General features: G+C 40.6%; 1 protein-coding gene across 1 annotated transcript; it reads right to left on the bottom strand.

The window, feature by feature from the left end:
- Positions 1–10,890: 10,890 nt before the first annotated feature.
- POLE4 (DNA polymerase epsilon 4, accessory subunit) lies at positions 10,891–22,377 on the bottom strand. The gene is made up of 4 exons (XM_003268712.3): positions 22,047–22,377; positions 21,507–21,591; positions 20,791–20,832; positions 10,891–11,214 (listed from the first exon to the last, which is right to left on the bottom strand). The coding sequence occupies exons 1-4, from the start codon at positions 22,254–22,256 to the stop codon at positions 11,201–11,203; spliced, it is 351 nt and encodes a 116-aa protein (XP_003268760.1). The 5' UTR covers positions 22,257–22,377; the 3' UTR covers positions 10,891–11,200.
- Between the last annotated feature and the right edge of the window lie 499 nt (positions 22,378–22,876).

Genomic DNA, 22,876 nt, shown 5'->3' with positions numbered 1-22,876 from the left:
CAGCGCCCTAGTCAGTCTCTATTTATCTTTTCTAATAAGGTAGAGATGCGCTCATTATCGGCTCATCAAGAAACACCACCAGCTGACCAGCACAGACATCTTTTTAAAAGCATGTCTTTCTCCTTTTGCTATCCTGCACTCTATTAGGGAGTGGGGAGTGCAAGGGACGTGTTGTCTGTCTTTGGCTGTCCAGCTCTCCAGCTGTCTCTAAAGAGCCCCTTCATGGTAACATTAATAATCTCAGTGAATATTTCTCAGGCCAAGAAACCTGGGATTGTCAGCACATCAAATGAACCTTTTTCTCAGAAACATACTCTCATTAGCCAAGCTCAGTGTCTGATGTACATGTCTGGTGTTTCCCTTATGTGTCTTTGAAATAGCCCTCATTACTTATTTAGAGCTTTTGTTACCATAGGCAACCCACACTCAGAACAGGAAAGTCTGGAAGGCTCAGTATGTACTACTGAAGGCCAAGATTATAGGTAAGAAAAGCTACAACAGCAATGTCTAATGTTGACTGAACATGATGTGCCCAGCACTGTGCTGAGAGTTTTAGTAGTGTTATCTCATGGCGATCCCCACAATAACCTCACGAACTTGTGATGGGTATTATCAAGCAGGCTTAGAAATGCTCATGTGAGCATTCTACACAGTCACACAATTAAGAGTTGCAAAGATGAGATGCTGTGGCTTAGGCTTCTGGATGTCCACTAAAATCTATCTGTCACTTGACCATAATAATAGAGTTGTACCTGGGCACACGGCCTCCTGTCCAGATACTGTATTTCCTAGCTGTTTTTAAAGTGGGGATTGGCCAGTTAACTAAGTGTGGTCAATGGGATTTGAACTAAAATAATGTGTGCAATTTCTGGGTCATTGCCAACTTAAAAACAATCACCTTGTCCTACTAACATTCTCCTTCCTCTTCCTGTGAACTAGGGCTAGACTTGGAGACCTCCCACCTTGGATCTAGAGTTGCTCTTTTAAGTACAGTAACCACTAGCCACCTGCAGCTATTTACATTTAAATTAATTAAAATCAATTAATATTAAAATTTTAGTTCAATTTTTATTTTGAACTAATCACATTGATTCAGTCACACTAGCCACATTTCAACTGATCAATAGCCAGATGTAGCTGCTGACTGTCATATTATACACCATGGATGTAGAACATTTCCAACATCACAGAAAATTCTATTCAACAGTGCTATAATAAGGAAAGACAAAGCAGTAAGATGAAAAGAGCCTGGGTCCCAGAATAACCCCATGGAACAGAGCTGCCCTGCTAGTCTAGATCAGTTGAAGTGTTACATGGAAGAGAAATAAACTTCTACTTTATTTAAGCCAGTATGTTTAGGCATATTTGTTTCAACAAATTAATCTTTACACTAATACAGAAAACCGTGCCTGTCATTGCCAGGTAATTCAGCACAACAGCCAGTGAGTGGCAGTGCTGTCTGTCTTGTGTTGAGACTGGACATTTGTGTTTCAATTATTTTGGACCTGGTCCACGATGCCCCACACCCTCAATGTGGCCAGATCATCTCCTCCTGATTCTACAGCTTTTCCTTTCTCTTTCTTCCTCCCCCAACTCATCTGAAACATCAAAATATTTATAGAATTTTATGAATATGGGCATAATGCAGTCTGCAGTCTCCCAAGTATGAGTGACCAAAATGCCTCAATTCCTTCCTATATCACTTCCTGTGGGAAATTTTCTTTTAACGTATGTGTTTTTTGGTAGTATAGAATTTTCTAAGAACATATTCCTTGCCCATATCCCTTGCTTGTCCATGGCCTGGCGAGTCAGCAATCTACAAGTGGAATCATTCAGGAGGACTGAAATATTCCAAGTATATATGGCCACCACATCCTCTCATCTCCCCACAGTGAAGCAACAAGGATTGACAAATCATAGCCAGAAATGGCCCCATTCATTCACAAAGAGAAATCAATGTCACAGTGAATGCAAATAGTCCAACTTCCCATAACAAGCACCTTCTCTCCCTGCAGACAGAGCTACATCAGAAGCCAAGTCAGCATCAAACTGTTGCTTGGGAAAGGTGGGCTCAGAACAAACGAAGTTGGATATATGATTGCAGTGTTTAAAGGTACCTGAATGGGACAGGCTGACATGTCTGTCTTGCCAATGTGACCATAGCACTATACACAGAGGCACTGGCTAAGGCTCTAGCGACCCCATGTAGTGCAGAACAGGCCCTAGCAACATTTGTCTCTGGGACTCCTTCCTCATTTTCATCACTGACAAGTGTCCCCTACTACTGATGCCTTCTTTTAGATATATTTGATCAGGTCAGGTTGAGTCTGAGGCTGAATCGCTTTATTTTAAGGTTCTACTCTCAAGAGACAATCTTCCTACCTCTTCTTCCAGATTCTTGGGGAGAGCCCACCACAGCTTACATACTAGAGCATATTATTAGGAGCAGAAGGCTCTTGATTATGGTATTCTGAGCAGATGCTCACACATTTCCTTTGCACTACAAGAAGTTTTTCAAGCAGGGACAATACGTTTCTGAGGTTCAGATAACTTGTAGTGAACGATACATGAGAACTCTGTGTATAAACTCCATACGTGGCTTGAAGAAAGTCTGGGAGGCTTCTGGGACAGAATCCATTGAAAAGTGTAATTGTCATTTCTCAGAAAACTCAGGGGAAATTTCTAAAATCATCACAGCCTAACCCTGATTTTGAAATCGCCTTTGCAAAGATTATAACAGTGAGTCAAATATGGCATGGTTGACTTCATCTTGCCTCTAGCCTCACAGGCTCTCTCCCAAGTAGCTGGGATTACAGGTGAGTGCCACCATGCCTGGCTAATTTTTGGGGTTTCACCATGTTGCCCAGGCTGGTCTCGAACTCCTGGCCTCAAGTGATCGGCCTGCCTCGGCCTCCCAAAGTGCTGGGATTATAGGTTTGTGCCACCGTGCCCAGCCCATGTATAACTCTTTTAGTGGATATATGTTTTCATGTTCCTTAAGTAAGTGCCTAAGGCAATTGCAGGTTTATAGGATAGGTGATGTTTAGTTTTATTGCAGTAACATTTCGAATGTTGTCTTTAACACATGAAAACATGTACATCACATCTTTGGACAAGGTTAGGTGAGGATGGACAAGACACACAAAGGTATTTACACTTACATGCACACACTCTCTAAAGAGGACATGTCATTAGCATGATTAATTATTGGCCACTATCCAGTTCTGTATGTTAGTAACTCTCCATGGAGAAATGGAGATCTTGGATAATGGATAGTTTTGTTTTTAGGAAGTCTGACTTCAGAGGGAATGAAATTGAAGGCCTCAAGTGATTTGCTAACCGGGGAGAGAAATCAAGGAGTAGGTATGGCCAGCAGGCTGCTAGCTGCTTCCTCCACTGCCACCAATGAAGGACTGAAGAGGTGGTCCAATACTGCCTTGTGGTAAGCCCTCACAGCACCACCCGCACAGTCAGTCCTACTCGTGTCTGGAAATATTTTGACAGCTTTCAGGGATCTTAGAGACCATCAGAGTGTAGCTTGCTGAAAATATAAGCCCTGGAATCATATTGGCTGGATTCAAATCCCAGGTCTAACCCTAATTGCTACGTGACCTTGGGTCTAAGCCTCAGTTTTCTCATGTGTACAATGGAGATAATAGTACCTTCTGCACAGAGCTGTCAGGAAACTTAAATGAGATCTTGCACCTCAAGTGCTTAACACAGGGCCCAAAACAATGGATGCTCCAACTACACCCTCTATTGTTATCATGTCTACATCCTCGTTTTAGAGAAACAGTGGACCAAGAAAGCAGAGTGTCCTGCCAGTGCTAAACAGCGAGGAAAGAGCAGAGTGAGAGTTAACTTAGGTCTGTTGACTCCAAATCCATGCCCCTTCTGCCTCAGTATGCTGCCTTCTTCAATGAGGCTAGGGGCTCAAAAAGGCAACTTTCCCCAACCTATCTGGGCCCAATGCAGTCTGTGCAGAAAACCTAGAAGACATTTGTGGCTGAATGCTGGTCATTCCTAGAGAATGAGGGGGGTGGAATCATGGAATTACAGTTCAGGCTAGGCTCCACTACTTAATTTCTCACTCTCTTTGTTACCTGTACTATATTATCACCGAAATTTTTATTCTGAACCATTTAAGAGGAAGTTGCACTTGTGAGCATTCAAGCTCACTCTTTTAATGTCTCTGAGCCTACTTCCTCTTCTGTGATGTGGGAATAATAATGCATCGTGAGAATGCCTGGCATATTGTAGCACTCTACAAGTGAGATCCTTGTTGCCTTTGGGGCTCTAACTCCTGTACCGGAACAGGGATCATTGTCCAAGAGGACCTATCACCTCCCAGGTCCCAGAGAACACAGAGAAAAAAAAGTGTAACCTGGCTTCCAGAAAATTGGGAGATTTTATCACTCTTGGGAAACCAATAGGCAACACTGGAACAAGCAATCTCAGGGCCAGCTCAGAGATTTACTCTTTAGTCCCAGACCAGTATCACAAAGCTTTCCCAATCTCCTCCTAGTTCTTCTGGTCTTTCCTCACATCACAACAATGTGCATCATATACTAAGCAATGCAGAAAAAAACACAGACAAAGGATTAAAAAACAATTGCATCATCTAGAAATAACCATCATTAAGTAAAAATCACTTTACACATACTCCATGAGAGAAAGATGGGTAGAATGAGCAGACAGGTAAACAGAAATACTTACATAAAATAATACAACACCTGCTATTTTAATCACAAAATACTAATGTTGCCTTTACAAAAATTTAACAGAAGGAAAAAACTCCAAGTGAAAATGAACTTTATGCTGGACTTCGAATGTTTCTTCGGCATAAGAAAAATGATTTCTGAACACACTCCTTGAAGGTTAAGAGACTATAAAAATTTAAGAAATTCAAGCTATTTTTAAGGCCAGGCGTGGTGGCTCATGCCTGTAATCCCAGCACTTCGGGAGACTGAGGCAGGTGGATCACAAGTTCAAGAGATTGAGACCATTCTAGCCAACTTGGTGAAACGCTGTCTCTAATAAAAATATAAAAATTAGCTGAGCATAGTGGTGTGTGCCTGTAATCCCAGCTACTTGGGAGGCTGAGGCAGGAGAATCGCTTAAACCCGGGAGGCAGAGGTTGCAGTGAGCTGAGATTGCGCCACTGCACTACAGCCTGGTGACAGAGCGAGACTCCATCTCAAAAAACAAAAAAAAAAGAAAGAAAAGGAAAAAAAAGAAATTCAAGTTTTTTTTAAATCATGTTTCCGTTTTAGAGAGTATAAATTGACTAGCAATGAAAAGTGAGGTCTGCAACCTCCCCTTCATTTCTTTACGTATTAGTTAGCTTTTGGGTTCGTTTCATTGAGTTTATGATGTTACTATTCTGTAATTCAAACACTCAGGAGGAATTTTCTTCTGTAACTTGGACTATGCTTTCTTCTAGACTGGGCTCCTTGCCTTTTGGACACTTTTTGGTTTTGCTCTTGCTTATTATACAGTTGTGCTATTTCTTTTCACTCTGTTTGTTTGAGCAGTCTTTCCATTTTGCTGTGATATCATAATAACAATATTACCTGACACAACTATATGGCACTTACTATGTGCCAGGTGCTGTTCTAAGAGCTTTCCATATATTAACTCATTTAATCCTCACAAGAATCCTGAGGTATTATCACTATTCCCATTTTACAGATTAGAAAGTTTCAGCACAAAGAAATTAAGTAACTTGTTCAAGTAACTTAATCTTTTTTTTTTTTTTTGACACAGGGTCTCACTCTGTCGCCCAGGCTGGAGTGCACTGGCGCTATCTCGGCTCACTGCAAGCTCCGCCTCCCAGGTGCACGCCATTCTCCTGCCTCAGCCTCCTGAGTGGCTGGGACTACAGGCGCCGGCAACCACACCTGGCTAATTTTTTGTATTTTTGGTAGAGACGGGGTTTCACCATATTGGCCAGGCTGGTCTCAATATCCCGACCTCGTGATCCACCCGCCTTGGCCTCCCAAAGTGCTGGGATTACAGGCGTGAGCCACCACGCCCAGCCGTAACTTAATCTCTTAATGATGAAGTGTATATGTCTCACAGAGTCTCCTTTCTCTAATGCCTCCTAAGTAGCAGATAAGAAACTAGGGATTCTGGCTTCAGCATCCATTTTCTTGGCCACTTTACTTTCCACTATACCTGAGGTCAATTTGCGCTCTCAACTGAGCTACAGTTTGAGGGAGCTTCTACGTATTTCTATATACCTGGCCAGAAGGTATGGTGAGTGGAGAGGGACGATTCAGCTTAGAAGGTGTGCCAACTTGGAGGTTTAACACACAGTACTAGGATTTACTCCACCTACTTGGAGCTACATTCCGTCTCCTTAGCTATAGATGCATCCTCTAGCTTAGCCCGTATCCCTCACATCCACTGAAGAGTTCATCTCCATCTGCTTCACCCATTTCTCTCCAGGAACCCTTTCCACTTCTCCACAGTCAGAAAAAGGAAAAGCTACCAACCCTTTGGTTTAATTTCCTCCTGACTGAGCGTATAAAAACTCTCAAGATTTGGGTGACTCACAATTATGACTTCTTGCAGATGGGTTTAGAAACCTTTCTGTGTCATGCACTTCCTCTCAATTCTAGAATCTTCCATGTCATTCCTTATTCATTTGTTGAAGTTTGTGGCACTGCAATGTGCCCCATTCCTTGTTTGATTGCTGGGGTTAAATATTTTACTAATTTGTATGAACTTGGTTGGGGGGTCGGGGATTGCTCATTTATTAAATTAGGCATTAGAGACACTGTGAGATGTATCTACTTCACCATCCTGACCCAGATATGCATACAGAATACCACCCATTGTTCTTGAAGATTCCAAGTTAGCTAGATTTTGTAGATCTGATCAGGGAAACTAGATTCCTACAGGAAAGGAAGGAGAAAGAAAACACAAAACTTTAAACAGTATAAAAAATACAAGATGGTACAGAGAACATTCTGAGCTAATTAGGGGAAAAAAAGAAAAATGCTTTAAGTGTTAAGATGTCCAGAGATATGAAGCCTTGAATGAGGAATGTCAGATCCCTGGTTCAGATACAATGAAGAAATCAGGAACACATTTTAAATTTCCTAGGTCAAGCGCAGTGGCTCATGTCTCTAATCCCAACACTTTGGGAGGCCAAGGCAGGTGGATCACTTGAGGTCAGGAGTTTGAGACCAGCCTGGTCAACATGGTGAAACCCTGTCTCTATCAAAAATATAAAAAATTAGCCGGGTGTGGTGGCACGCGCCTGTAATCCCAGGTACTCGGGAGGCTGAGGCAGGAGAATCACTTGAACCCAGGAGACGGAGGTTGCAGTGAGCTGAGATCGTACCACTGCACTCCAGCCTGGGCGACAGAGCAAGACTCCATCTCAAAATAAATAAATAAATAAATAGTACAGTTTTCTATTTTTTAGCATAATTTTCCCCGATTCTTTTTGAATATTAGTCCTTCATACTGTTAATATCAGATTTCAATAGCTTCCTTTTCCCCATCTCCAATCATGATCTATACCACCAGGAAATTCCACTTCAGTGCTCCCAGCCAGATATACTGGGAATGCCTGGTCTCTTTTTGATCCATTAGCCCGTGACTGATAGACACTGAGGCAGGAGGAGGGCACAGGAGTTGGTGACCACAAAGGAAGCCCTGCTTCTCCACAGGGACTTATCCAAAAGGTGGAAAAGTGAGGTGTCCCCTGGAAGGCACAGGTGCCTCATTTGAGTCATCTCACCAACAGAGCTGAGTGCAGCTAAGAACCTTGTATAAGATTTTTTCAAAATTTAATGTCATGTGGAACTGGGAGAAAATATTTACATAATACATATCTGGTAAATGCAAATTAAAGCCACAATGAGATACCACTACACACCTATTATAATGGCTAAAACTTTTAATACCAACTGCTGACATGGATGCAAAACGACTGAAATTCTTAAACACTAATGGTATAAGTACAAAATGGTACAGCCACTTTGGAAAACAGTTGGCATTTTCTTTAATAATTAAACATACACTTACAATAAGATCCAGCAATCCCACTCCTATATACCCCAGACAACAAAAAGTGATGTTCACACAAAAACCTATATGCAAATGTTATAGTAGCATTATTCACAATCACTAAAAACTGGAAGTAACTCAAATGCCCTTCAATTGGCAGATAAACAGATTGTGGTACTTACATCCCATACAACAAAACACTATTCAACAATAAAAAGGAACACACTACTGATAACATGCAACATGGATAAACCTTAAATGCCTTATGCTAAATTGAAGCCAGACTCAAAAAGCTACATACTGTGCGATTTGATTTATATGACATTCTGGAGGTGGCAAAATCACAGGGACAATAGATTACTGGTTTCCAGGGACATTATTGGTAGGATGGGTTGACTACAAAGGTGTGGCATGAGGGAATTTTATGGTGATGTAACTGTTCTATACCTTGTGATGGTGATTTTAGTTATTTATTAAAGTTCAGAGCTGTACACTAAAATAGGTAAATTTTGCTGAAAAAAAATAAAGTTCACAAAAGAAAAATATGTCCTGTGGAAAAAACTTTAAAATAACTCACTTAATTGGTAAGAGAAAGCTCAGGAAGGGTAAGTGATTAACACATCATGGGAGGTAATGAGTAGCAGGATGAGAACTGGTGTCTCCTGGCCCCCGTCCAGGATCCTTTCCACTACAGCAGTATTTCTGATTTTTTTTTACCTTGACTTTCAGTAAGAAGTATATTAGTTTTCTATTGCTGCCATAATAACTTACCACAAATTCAGCAGCTTAGACACTTATTTACCTCAGAGTTCTGCAGGCCAGAGGTCCAGCATGGCATAACTAGATTCTCTGCTCAAGGTTTCACAAGGCCAAAGCAAATGTGTCAGAATGTGTCAGCTAGCCCGGCTGTTATGAGGAGGCTTGAGGGGAAAATCCACATTCAACTGGACAGACTACTGGCAGAATTCCATTCCAGGCGGTTGTGGGACTGAGGCTGTTTCCTCACTGTTGATCATCACTCTCAGTGTCTAAACCTGCCCACATTTCCTGCCTTATGCCCCCCTCCATCTTCAAAGCCAGCAACAGGCCTTGTCCTTTTCATGCCTTAAATCTGACAGCCCCTTTTGCCCTCAGCTGGGGCAAAGCTGTTTGTAAGAGCTCATGTAATTACTCTGGGCCTGCACAAACAATCCAGGATAATTTACTTGAAGGTCAACTGATTATTAACATGACTTATACCTGCAAAATCTCTTCTGCCATGTAACGTAACATATTCAGGGGGGCATAATACCAGCGGGTGAAGGTGATGGGGGCCTCCCTTCTGTCTGCCTACCATATACATTTTACACAATGACCTAATATACACAGATGTAAATAAACAACAATTAGAACACTTACCTTTACTAAATTCAACACTGTTATTTCAAAATGCTAGTGGCAACACACTTTGATTTCACATCCCACTAATAAGCTGCAAACTGTAATCTGAGTTTATCTTGAAAATGAACCACAATGTCCTTTTAAATTCCCATTGGCAATGATAATAAGAGGCCTACAGAAGAGCCTCTGGGGTCTGTTTAGTGCTCAAAATCATATGCAACGTTATAGAACTAATTACAAGAAAAACAAGATAATCCCCAGTTAGGGAGATCCTACAGAATACCCAGCCAGCGCTATTCAGGCTGTCAAGGTCATGAAAAATGAGGAAAGACAAAGAAACTGCCATAGACCAGTGAAGACTGGGACAACATGACAAGTAAGTACGATACAGTAACATGGACTGGATCTGGGAATAGAAAAGGGATATTAATGAAAAAAATGGTGAAATCCAAAGACTGTAGTTAACAGTAACCTATAAATGTCAGTTTCTCAGTTGTGACAAATGTACTTGGTAATGTTAACAATGGGGAAACTAAGGGGCATGAGACTTCTCTCTACTACCTTTGCAACTTTTCTGCAAATCTAGTATTACTCCAAAATAAAGCTTATTTTTTAAATGTTACAGTACTGAACATCTGTGCATCATTCTAGGGAGCAAATCCCATGGACTATTTTAAAAATGGTCCATGACCCAATAATACTTAAGAACCACTGTCCAAGGTTTTCTGCTGCTTTCCTTAACTGCTACTTTCTAGGTACTCTGCCTCATTCCTGTTATGTCGCCCACACCTGTCCTCCAAACCAAAATTTAGCCAGGGACTGCAGGATGTAGGGAATGAGGAGTGATTATTTAATGAGTATGAAGTTTCAGCTTGGGAAGATTTTTAAAGTTCTGGAGATGGATGATGGTGTTAGTTGCACAACAATGTGAATGTACTTAATGCCACTGAACTATATGCTTAAAAATTGTTACAAAAGTAAATTTTACTTTATGTAAAATTTACCACAGTTTTTTTAAATGAGGTACTAGTACATGCTATATAGCATGGATAATCCTTAAAAACATTATCAAAGTGAAAAAACCCAGACAGACCACATTGTTACATGATTCCATTTATATGAAAATGTTCTAAAATCGACTGTGGTGATTGGTGTACATATTTGTGAATATACTAAATACCACTGAATTGTACACTTTAAATTGGTGAAATATAGAGTATGTGGATACGTCAATAAATAAAACTTTAAAAAAATTTAACTGGCTTTCAACCTAGGACCATATTTATTTGAACTCCTGAGGGCAAGTGGTGTTCCATAAATTCTGGAACCACTTTCTGATGATATGCTGGAAAAATAAAAGAACAAAATTAATGAAAGGACTGCAGGTTAGAATGGCTGGCAGGGAAGATCAGGAAGGTCTGTGAACAGGTATGGTGACTCTCCAGTCACAAGGTAGGAACAAAGGCGAGATTATAAAACACACTAGACTGAAGTTGGTCAAAAACCTTTATTCTGGTCCTCATCATTCAGGAAGCCACTTATGCAGAACACTTTCTTCATCTCTGCTCTAAGCAGCAGCAGCTGCATTCAGGCTTGATATGGAAGACAGACAGAAGTAGTGGAAGACCTTGCAGAGAAGAGCTAATTGATGAGATCTCTGCTTATCCCGGCATAGGTGAAGGCAGAACAGGAAGAGTGTGTGTAAGTGCAAAGACTCCGTTCTTCAAAGCTGAGGCCTGTGGAGAGGGGTGAACTGAAGGCTTCAGATGAAGGCTCACAAAACTGTCCCGCTCAGCAATCAATCTAAAGTACCTAAACATACAAAGAGCAATGAGTATATTGGGGACCTCAGGAGCTGGATTAGTGTAACAAGCTGGGCAAAGTTAATGCAGAAGAGGCTCCGGTATTGGCAGCGGTTCTGTAAGACCAAAATACTAATTTTGAGGATGATCTATCCAAAATATCCCCAGGGAAAAACATGTCATTACAGATGGTGGGCAGTTAGGAATTAAGCATACTAGTCTGAAGAGTTAGAATTAGAAGTGGGAAAAGAGCTAAGAAGTTGTTGTGTTAGTTAATGAACATTGATGAAGACCATATAAGGAAGGAATAATATAAAATAAATGAGGTAAACTCTCTAATTAAAGAGTTTATATTCTTTTTAGAAAGTTTCAGTTCCAGATGAGGGACTGGGCCCACAAGTATGTATGCCCTCCCATCCAAGATTCCATTCAAAAGGTAAAAAAGTTTAAAAAGTATAAATCTACAACAAATAGGGGCCCACTGGCAGTTAATGGATTTCAACAAAAAACTGAGTAACAGAAACCTGATCAAAGTATGCTTATAAATAGAGCAGAGGAAAAAGGAGCCTAGAATGAACACAGAGGGGGCTGCAGCAGAAGAGGAGGCCCATATGCCTAAAAGAACCATGAGGAAGCTCCAGGCTCAGGTCACCAGGAATGGTGATGTGAGATGAAAATGGGTTAATGACCAGAGGGTCTGTATGACAAACAGTTGCCCCTATCTCCCCACAACCCTGCCCACAGGCAGCACAACCAGAAGACAGGCATTTAAACCGAGCTTGGAAAAAAAAAAAGATCACAGGGCTCTCTTTTAAAGAACCAAATGAACTATATGGAGAAAACTAGAACAGCCTCTAAAACTGCCAGCTTCCCACAGTAAAGCCTTCTGCATTCATACCCTCGGGGTCACCCAGGATAACAGCTGGTCCCACCCCTGTTCACCCTAAAGCAAAGCTGCCAGGCAACAACCACCCCCTCATCCCATACACACACACACACACAGTTACCAAACAGCCTTATTCCCTTATTCTTAAATAGAATGAAAATTACCAGGTATCTGAAGAAAGTCTACATAGTTGAAAGGAGACCAAAACTTTTTTTAATGACCTAGATAATACAGGGAAAATAAAAACATAAGAAAAACAAAGCAAAAACACTTCTAATTTAAAAAAAAAAAAAAATAGAGGTGATTTTCATAATGGCAAGTTCCTGTTGAGATCAACTGAGAAAGCTAAATAAAATACATAAGAAAAGAAAATCTTCAGGAATTGAAAAGACATCAAGAAAAAGCAAATGTGAAACCCAGAAACGGTAAGAACACAAAATAAACCCAGCCTCCAATGCTACTTCTGCTCTCATAACATCTGCCAATCTGAAAAAGCTAAGAAACTGGGCAGTGATTTGGGTAGGCTGAAGGAACCAAGAGTCAAATCCCTGAGTCTACCCAAGTAAGGATGTCTGACACCCATCTTTTTTAAGCTAGAGCCCAAAAGGCTGCCCCCTCAGAGTAAGGACGAACTGGAATTTAATCAGTGCCCCTTCACAGGCCTGCAGCCTGAGTTCATATCAGTATGATAGTTCAGAAACCTTCAAGTCTTAGATCTGGATTCAGAAGTCCTGCACTGATAATGGCTGTAGGTGGCTTCAGGAGCAAATGGAAATCTTCTTTGGAGAAAGTATCACCATACGGCCTCAAATTATCTAACAAATACTTTTTAAAGACAATAACCATTTTCCAAAGATAGGCATATAGGGGGATAAAAGGCCATGCGACAGTACCAACAGAAACAACAGACAAAAAGACAGTCTCAAGAGACTACGGATGTTAGATTCGGCAGACTAGCAAACAAAAAACTCAAAAGGCTTTGAATATTAGATCATATATTGGATGGAACATTGACTGTAAAACAACTGTGTTTACTATGTTTACAGAACTAAAAGACAAGCTTCAAAATACCTGCAGAAAATAAGAACAACAAAAAGTACTCACAAAAATGGCTTGATACTTTGTTAGGCTAAAAAAAAGACAACAGATTTGGAAAGGAACCAAACAGAACTCATAGTACTGAAAAATACAAAAACTGAAACTAAAAAAAAAAAAAACACAAAATAGTTTAAAGGAAACGAGACAAATGGAGAGAATAAACTAGAAGATCAGAAAAAATTACACAGACAGAATGCATACTAGAGAGGCAAAATTATGATTGAGTTTTTACATATATTTAATGGGAATCCCAGAGAGAGACAGAGGAAAGAACAAAGCAGAGCCAATAGCTGAAGAGACACTGGCTGAGAATTTTCCAGGACAGATGAAAGACATTAATCCATAGATTCAAGAAGCTCAAATAAACTACATAAAAAGAAATCCACACCTCTATACATCAGAGTGAAACCACAGAAAATCAAAGTGAAAATCTTAAAAGCAGACAAAAAACAAAAAAGATAAACTAGCTTCAAAAGAATTACAAACAGATGATTTCTCTATAGAAAACATAGAAGCCAAAAAAAAAAAAAAAAACAGTAAAATGATAGCTTCAATGTGCTAAAAGAACTTTCCACCTAGAATTTATATTCAACAAATTATCCTCCAACAATGAAATTCAAGGCATTTTCATAAGAAAAAATTAGGGAGTCAGTTACCAGACCATACTAAATGAAGTTCTAAATGATTTATTTCAGGAAGAAAGAAAATGATCACAAACGGAGGATCAGAAATACAGAAAGGAGGCCAAGCACAGCGGCTCACGCCTGTAATCCCAGCACTTTGGGAGGCCAAGGCAGGCAGATGACTTGAGGTCAGGAGTTCGAGACTAGCCTGGTCAACATGGGGAAACCCCATCTCTACTAAAAATACAAAAAAAACTAGCCAGGCATGGTGGTGCATGCCTGTAATTCCAGCTACTTGGGAGGCTGAGACATGAGAATCACTTGAACCCAGGAGGCAGAGGTTGCAGTGAGCTGAGATCGCACCACTGCACTCCAGCCTGGGCAACAAAATGAAACTGTCTCAAAAATAATAATAATAATAATAATAATAATAATAATACAGAAAGGAAAGAAAAGCAAAGATAGTATGTGAATAAATCCATATATCATTGACTGCATAATACAGGAATAAAAATGCCTTATGTAGATTGACAAAGACAAAACAAAAATACATGACAATAACAGCACATAAATTAGGAGACGAGGAATTTGAAAATTGAGTTCATGGATCCTAAGATCTCAATTTGTTGAGAATGAGGGGAAAGGTACTAAATAGGCTTTGATAAATTAAGGACTTACATAGTAACTGATAATCACTAAAAGAATAGAAATAGAGTATATAACTTCCAGGCTGATAGAGGAAAAAAAATCAAATAATAATCCAAAAGAAGGCCAAAAATTGAGAGAAAAAAAAACAAAACATAAAACAAGCAAATAGAAAGCAGGACAAAATAAGACAACAGAATTCAAACTCATACATATGACCAATTAAACATAAATGAATGACGTGCTCCAGTTATAGACACAGACTGTCTGAATTTAGGAAAATAATCCAGTTAAATTCTGTTCACAAATATATATAAAGATAAAAATTAAAAGATTTACAAAAATCCGTACCATGCAAATACTAACTAAAGAAAGCTGATAAGCTTTAATAATATTAAACAAAATAGACTTTAGGGCACAAAGCAGTTAGAAATAACAATAGCCAATTTACAAATATAAAAGGCTCAATCACCAACAATATATAAAAACATTAAATCTGTATATATCTAATCACATGGTTTCATAATATATAATGAAAGAATAGACCCAGAAATATAAGTAGAAATAGTCCATAATCATAGCAGTAGACTTTTAACACACACCTCTTTGAAACTGGTAAAATAAGCAGACAGAAGAAATTCAGTAAGAACACAGAAAATCTAAATTATACAATAATCAAATTTGGCATTGCAACCCCTCTAATAGCATCACTGAATTCCACCAAATATTCAAAAACAAAATAATTCCAATCTTACAATTAAGTTTTCCAGAGAATAGATAATATAAAAAGTGGGCCAGGCATGGTGGCTCACGCCTATAATCCCAACACTTTGGGAGGCTGAGGCGGGTGGATCACCTGAGGTCAGGAGTTCAAGACCAGCCTGACCAACATGGCAAAACCCCATCTCTACTAAAAATACAAAAATTATCAGGGTGTGGTGGTGGGAGCCTGTAATCCCAGCTACTAGAGAGGCTGAGGCAGGAGAATCACTTGAACCCAGGAGGCGGAGGTTGCAATGAGCTGAGATCGTGCCACTGTACTCCACCCTGGGCAACAGAGTGAGACTCCATCCCCCACCAAAAAAAAAAAAATAAAAAGTGTATAATTGCCAATGAATTGTATGACGCTCACACACAGTATGAAAAAAATACTAATCTCTTTTATAAACAGGGATGCAACATTCATAATCTGTTAAAAAATCTACATAAAATCTACAGTAAGCATAATTACTAGGTAAATACTGAAAGCTTTCCCTTGGAAGTCAAAAACGCCTGCTCTTACCACTTCCATGCAACACTGCACTAGAGATTCTAGCCAGTTCAGCAGGGCAAGAAAAAAATATATAAAGACGGCCAGGCGCGGTGGCTCACGCTTGTAATCCCAGCACTTTGGGAGGCCGAGGCGGGCGGATCACGACGTCAGGAGATCGAGACCACGGTGAAACCCCGTCTCTACTAAAAATACAAAAAAAAATTAGCCGGCGTGGTGGCGGGCGCCTGTAGTCCCAGCTACTCAGAGAGGCTGAGGCAGGAGAATGGCGTGAACCCGGGAGGCAGAGCTTGCAGTGAGCCGAGATTGCGCCACTGCACTCCAGCCTGGGCGACAGAGCGAGACTCCGTCTCAAAAAAAAAAAAAGAAAAGAAAAAAATATATATATATATATATAAAGACAAGGATTGGAAAGAACTTCACAAAATTATTATTACTGGCAGATGATATACTACTATGTAATTAAAGAAATTCAAAAATCAACAGATATGTCATTCAAATTATTAAGAACTACATCAAAACAAAATTTTTAAGCAAAAAAACTAAGAATAATAGCTAAGTAAGATGCTAGTTGCAAAATTAACATAAAAGCAATTATATTTCTAAATACAGCAATATTTAGAAAATAAAATTTACTTTAGAAAGATACCATTAACAATCGCATCAAAAATATTAAGTACTTAGAGAACAACATTTAATAAAATACATCAAGATTTCTTCAGGTAAAATAATTTATTAAAAACTAAATATTAATAAATGTTAAAGTAGACCATATTTATAAACTGGAAGGTTCACTATTGTAAAGATATCCTTTCTTCCCCACAGTAATTTATAAATTCAATAAATCCCAATTAATATCCCTTTCTGTGGAATTTGACAGATTCCAAAATGTACACGAAAATGCAAAAATTCAAAAATAGCAAAGATACTTAGAAAAAAACAAGGTGGGAAGATCTGCTCTCTCAGATAAAGCTACCATAACTGAGACAGTATAGTACTGATGTGAGAATACCCATCAATGGAAGAGATACAAATAGATCAATGGAAGAGAACAGAAAGGCCAGAAACAGCCTTGATTGATAAGAAAGGTAGCACACAAAGCAGTGAGATGATATGGACAAGCGGATATCTAAATATGAAGAAACAAATGAGACTGGACCCCCAACCCAATACACAAAAATTCAACTCCACTGTTATGAAAGACAAAACTATAAAGATTTTAGCATATACAGAATGTCTTCATGACCATACAGTAGGGAATATTTTCTAAAATGAACACAAATAGCATTAGCTATAAGGAAAAAAATTGATACATTTGACTACCTTTATCTTTTAATGCATATCAAAAGACAACCTTTTAAGGAGTGAAAAGGCAGGAAAAGATACTTCTCATATACTAAAAAAGATTCATATCTAAAATATAACAAGCACGGCTGGGCGCAGTGGCTCACACCTATAATCCTAGCACTTTGGAAGGCGGAGGCAAGCAGATCACTTGAGGTCAGGAGTTCAAGACCAGCCTGGCCAACACACTGAAACCCCATCTCTACCAAAAAATGCCAAAATTAGCCAGGCGTGGTGGTACACACCTGTAGTCCCAGTTATGTGAGAATCTCTTGAACCTGGGAGGGGGGGTTGCAGTGAGCAGAGATCATGCCACTGCATTCCAGCCTGGATGACAAAGCAAGACTCCGTGTCAAAAAAATTAATAAATAAAAATGAAATAAAATACAGCAAGCATTTTTATAAATCATTAAGAAAAAGGACAAAAATAGCTAACAGAAAAATAGGAGACACCCCTCAAAAAAATGGTTATGCATATGAAAAGATGCCCAATGTCACCCACAATCAGGGCAATACGAATTAACACCACATGCAACTATCACTTACATTCAATAACAGCTTGTCAAAAATAAAAAACTCTGGTAATACCAAGTGTGGGTAAGAATGAGAAGCAATGGGAATTATCATGCACTGCTGGTAGAAACGTGAATTGGAATACAGGAAGTTCAGCAGTACCTGCCAAAGATGGAGATATGAATACTCTATATAGCCTAGGTTCCAGCAGTATATTTTATACACACATATACATCCACCCTAGAGAAACATGTACAAGATTGTTCATAGCAAATTGTTTATAATAGGAAAAATAAGGTTTCCCAAATATCAACATTAAAATAGTTCAATCGCGGTACTGTCATACAGCAAGGAACACGAACAAATGAGTTATGTGCAATCACACAGATGAATCTCATAAATGTGTTAACTTAAAGAAAACAGTTATGTGACAGATGTTGACCAATGAATGCATACGGTTTGGTTCCATTTGCAGAGAGTTCAACAAAACAAAACAAAACCTTAGTGTTCAGGGATGCATGCTTATATCGTAAGCTATAAAGAAAAGGAAGTAATTACCAAAAAAGTTAGGAAACAGTAATGTCAGGAAAGGGGATGAGAATAGGTATGATGAAGAATGAATATATGTGGGACTTCTGGGGGCTGACAATACCCTATCTCTTGGCCAAGATGGTGGTTACAAGGGTGTTCATTTTATCATTTATTGACTTCAGATTTACAGCACACACTTTACATATGTTGCATTTCATAAGACTTAGAAAAAGAATATACATACACACATACAAACATATTTGCAAAAAATATCCAGATTACAGAAGAAAACTAGTAACAGTTGTTTGCAGGGAGGGGACCTGAATGAGGAATTAAGGGACAGAGAGAGGGTAGAGAAAGACTGTTTACAGTCCTAGTTTTCAACTTCACAATCAACCAGAGATAAAGCATGGAAGATTTAATTGTGATAAGATATAAATGTTATTAGCTTTGACAATGTCAAATTACTAGACAACACAAATTGATAGCTAGATGTGAACTAGAAAGGGAAAAGGGATAGGTGCACTAATAGTCACACTTTACAAACTGGGGAGTCAAGGAATACATTAAAAATTGGACACAACAACAACCAAAGACATCCTAGTATGTTATATGAACTGTAAAGGTAAAGAAACTAAAACTAGTGATACAACTACCAAAAATCAAAAAGACAGGAGGGGATTTATGGGGTTCTACAGGTTAGCCAAATCTTCATTTATCACAGCAGGAAGTCAACACATACCGTCTACAGCTGACAAATCAATGGGTAAGCATATTAGTTAGAAATAAACGTAACCACCAGAAAAGCTCAAAACACAAAACAAAACAGTGGGTGGACAGCAGCTGTACTTCATTATAAGCCATTAGGTAACTATTTGATTTTCAAGTATGAATATGTATTACTTATAAAAACAAAAAAATGTATTTACTTAGACCATACACATCTAAGGACGTAAGAATATTTATTTTACCAAGTAAGAAAACAATATAATGCAGACTGAATCCACAGGGGCTATGATGGCTAACATTCAGATCTACCAATGTAGGACAGAGCAGAGGGATTCAATTACAGAAATAAATGAGGATGAAAGCAGAGGATGAAAATAAACACAGCAATCATTCAGTAAATGGCCATTTATTAAAAATCCAAGCTAAGCACTATGCTGTGATAGAGGCTAGAGTAGAAAACTACATAAGACCGCCCCACTTCTACTTCTAGTACCCTCCAGTTTATTTTCCGCAGGGCAGCAATGTTGTGTACTTAAAATACAAATCTGATCATATCACTCATGTCTTTGAAAAGTTGGTAATTAAAAATGAAGAGGTAAAGTAGGCTCCAAACATTTTTGACTGGAGAACTCACAGAAAGTCTGTCACAAGGAGTGCCTGCCTTAGGCAGGACTAACAAAAGTTAATTTTAAGAAAAATGAGTAGGTGGAAAGAGAGGCTGAAGAAAAATCCGGAAATTAAAAGAATGCTCAAAAGTCTAGGCATGAAGCTGGCCATGGTAGTGTATCTAATAAGACATTTAAAAAATATCTATCAAAACGACCAGGGACCTAGGTTGACATGGAGATGCAGAACAAAGGAGTAAAAAAGAGCGGAATAAATCAAGATATTTCTAAAGGTAATAAGGCTTGGAGGAGGTAATGAGAACACCCTGGGAGAATGAAATGAGGACACATGGCTTTTGCTAAGCTATTCAATCAAAATACATGTGTCGCTCAACAAGGATACATCCTGAGAAATGCATCACATCTTCAGGCGATTTCACCACTGTGTGAACACCATACAGGGTACTTACACAAAGCTAGATGGTATAGTCTACAGGGTATAACTATTACTGTCACGTTACAAACTTCAACAGCATGTTACTGTACCGAATACTGTAGGCAACTGTAACATGATGACAAGTGTATTTAAACATATCTAAACATAGAAAAGGTAATGTATTTCATTAGGATGTTATGACCACTCCCTCACTGGGCAAAAGGAATTTTTCAGCTCCATTATAATCTGATGGGACCACCCTCATGTAAGCAGTCCATGGCTGACCAAAAAGTTATTATGCAGCACATGACTATATACGTGTAGTGAAGAGTAAGCTTATCAGATTTAAGAATTAAGTAGCAGAAATCGCTCTGAGGCGAGGTAGCTAAAATTAGGTATTTCAAATATTTTCTTTTTTAATGACAAAATTTAGTTAGTACACAAGTTAATCCATGACTCCTAAAAATAAATACAGACAAGTACAAGTCTTATTGCAGCAAAATAATCACTTCACACAGATTGTTGAAGAAAAAAGAACAAGCGGTGACCCCTTAAATGTTGACAATTGTTTCTGATCTCTAACATGATAAGAAGGGCAAGCCTGATATCTAGGGATGGCGATCAAGGTAGGAATCGAACTTCGGAATTCAGCTAACTCCACTGGGATCTTTATATTCCCTATTTCTTTATGGTTAGCAATTTTCAGGTAGAAGTTTTAATTTCCCAAGGGAGAAAACTGAACCTCACTAGGTTTAGCAAGTTACTTTTTTCTATCCTAATAGCAAGTACGGAGAAAGAATTATCCCTACACAAACAAGAAGCAGGCATCCGTTTTATGAGGTTTTGAATTTCACATCAACATGCAAAAGACAGGCGGAAATGATTGCCCACTGAGAGAGAACTCACCTTCCAGAAAAGCAAATTCATCCACAGCTTCTATTGCATTATCTGAAACACAAGGCAAAGAGACACCTGACTAACTTCAGCCACGCTGACGTCAGTCAGAAAACGGCACAATCTGCAGTGAAGGGCATGAGGCTTTGGGCAAATGAGGGCATTTATAAGATGCGTCCCTTGCTGCCTTGAGATCCATATCTACTCTACCAGCAACTCATATATATTAGCTGTCTCCCTAGAAGAGTAAGAAAAGTGTAGGCAAATACCATTCAATGCGGGGGTTGGGGGCCTCCTAAATTACACCTAATTTATTTATTCGCTTTGCTCTTGAAGTTATCAGAGAATAACGTGGCAATAGACGCAGGGCGTGTGAGAATACGGTATATGAAATCTTACACAGGTGAGGGTTACCAGCCAGACAAGAGTCAGAAATCAAATCCCCACTTGCTAGGTGAAAAAGAAAAATCTTTTTCTGGTGCAATTTGGCAGAAGGTATGAAGGGATCCAGTCCGCTATGGCAACCCCAGACACCTTCACACACTGCCCCGCCACCCCAAGCAGACAGCCTCTACAGGTAGGGCTTCCTGGCACTGTGGCCAACAGAAACCTTCCTGGGGAGAGACGCTGTGGCACCTCTCAGATCAGTGACGTCTTCTCAACCTGCGCAAGGGGAAATCAGCCCAGCCCTCCCTTGTCTGTCCCCAGACACTGCAGTGCCACTCTACCCAAGTCTCTCCTCTGAAGGGTTTTCCTTTTTCCCTGCTGAGCGCAACAGTAGGCATCTTTTGCAATGGTCTCCACAAACAGTTCCTGTGAAGTAAAAAAGCAAAGTTTTAGTAATGGGTTCTAGCACACTGAGGAGGTGAGGGCTCCGGTTTGTGGGTGGGGGCAGAAAGGGAGAAGAAAGGCTCGGGGCAAGAAAATGTTCTGGAAGCTAAGATTGTCCTGGACTTCATGAAGATCCATTCCGCTACCCTCTTCCCACTATTCTCCCTCATTCACTAAAGACTCCTACAAGTTCTGTACGAGGCCCTGGAGATACAAATTAAAGTCACTCACTATCCAGGTCCTCAACAAGAGGGAGGAGTGTTAACAAAACATACAACTCGCGTAGGTCCCGGGCCCCTTTCCTCCGCCTTCCGGGTCCTCGCCCACATCTCAAAACCCGGTCCACGCCGCCCTAAGCCCCGCCCGCGGAAGGCCCCGAGGCCCCGCCCCGCACTCCACCTCCCCCACCCCCGCGTGCCCTCGCGCTGCAGCCGCACCGCCGCTCGTGCCAGAATGAAGATGGCTTCCTGTCCCGCTAGGGTCACGTCGGGATCCGCCTTCACCAAGGCCTTCACTCGCGCCAGAGGCAACCTCGAGAGGCGAGCCCCAGGCGCACTCGTTGGGGCCTGGGGCTGCGAGGCCGCTGCCTCCCCAGCAGGTCCCTCCTCCTCTCGGGGCGTCCCGCTCCCTGCCGCCGGCGCCGCCATCCCGGCCTTGAGCGTGCTGCGCGCGGCCGCCGACTGTGCGCGCGCATGCGGCGCAGGCCCTTTCCCGCGCGGGCTGGAGGCCACACCCTGTGTAGGCGCGCGGCTCCGCCCCTACGCGGCAGGGCGCTGCCGGGAAACCGGGTGGGCGGGGGTCGGGCCCCGGCTCTTCCCGCGCTCCTAGCCACCCGTGGGCTGTAGTGCACTTGGTTGACGCTGCCGGCGACCCTCTGGCCCTGTCGGGCCTGTGGAGCCCAGGCACCTCCCCTTGGTGCCTGTGCAGGCCTGGTGAAGGGAGAAATCTGGTCCGGGCTCGCAAGAGAGCCTCCGTCAAAACAGAGTGTTCATACTCCAAGGCTAACGAGGGCACGTGTCCGAGGGAGGCCCGGCCCTGGAGGGCCCAGCATCGTGGAAGAGAGTGCCAAGGAGGCAGCGAAATCTGGACCAAATTCAAGGATAACCAGTTATAGATGCTCTTGAAGGAGGGGTAGGGCTTTTGGCAGGCAGAAATGAAGAAATTCAGCCCAGCCAGCGGAAACAAGAAAAAGTCATGGAAGCTGGAAAATATGAAATTGTGGTGGTGAGACATCCACGTTCGTTCAAAAAGAGGTTGCATCACAGCT

Source organism: Nomascus leucogenys, chromosome 14 (assembly GCF_006542625.1).
Source record: "Nomascus leucogenys isolate Asia chromosome 14, Asia_NLE_v1, whole genome shotgun sequence".
Lineage (NCBI taxonomy): Eukaryota > Metazoa > Chordata > Mammalia > Primates > Hylobatidae > Nomascus > Nomascus leucogenys.
The sequence above is the reverse complement of the archived record's forward strand: the minus strand, read 5'-3'. Positions and strand labels throughout refer to the sequence as shown.

Excerpts from the sequence above, each read along its gene's own strand:
- POLE4 (XM_003268712.3), bottom strand. The coding sequence starts at position 22,256 with ATGGCGGCGCCGGCGGCAGGGAGCGGGACGCCCCGAGAGGAGGAGGGA. Across the intron at positions 21,592-22,046 it reads TCATTCTGGCACGAGCGGCG|GAACTGTTTGTGGAGACCAT; the intron begins GTGCGGCTGCAG and ends TTTACTTCACAG. Across the intron at positions 20,833-21,506 it reads CCTTCAGAGGAGAGACTTGG|ATAATGCAATAGAAGCTGTG; the intron begins GTAGAGTGGCAC and ends CTTGTGTTTCAG.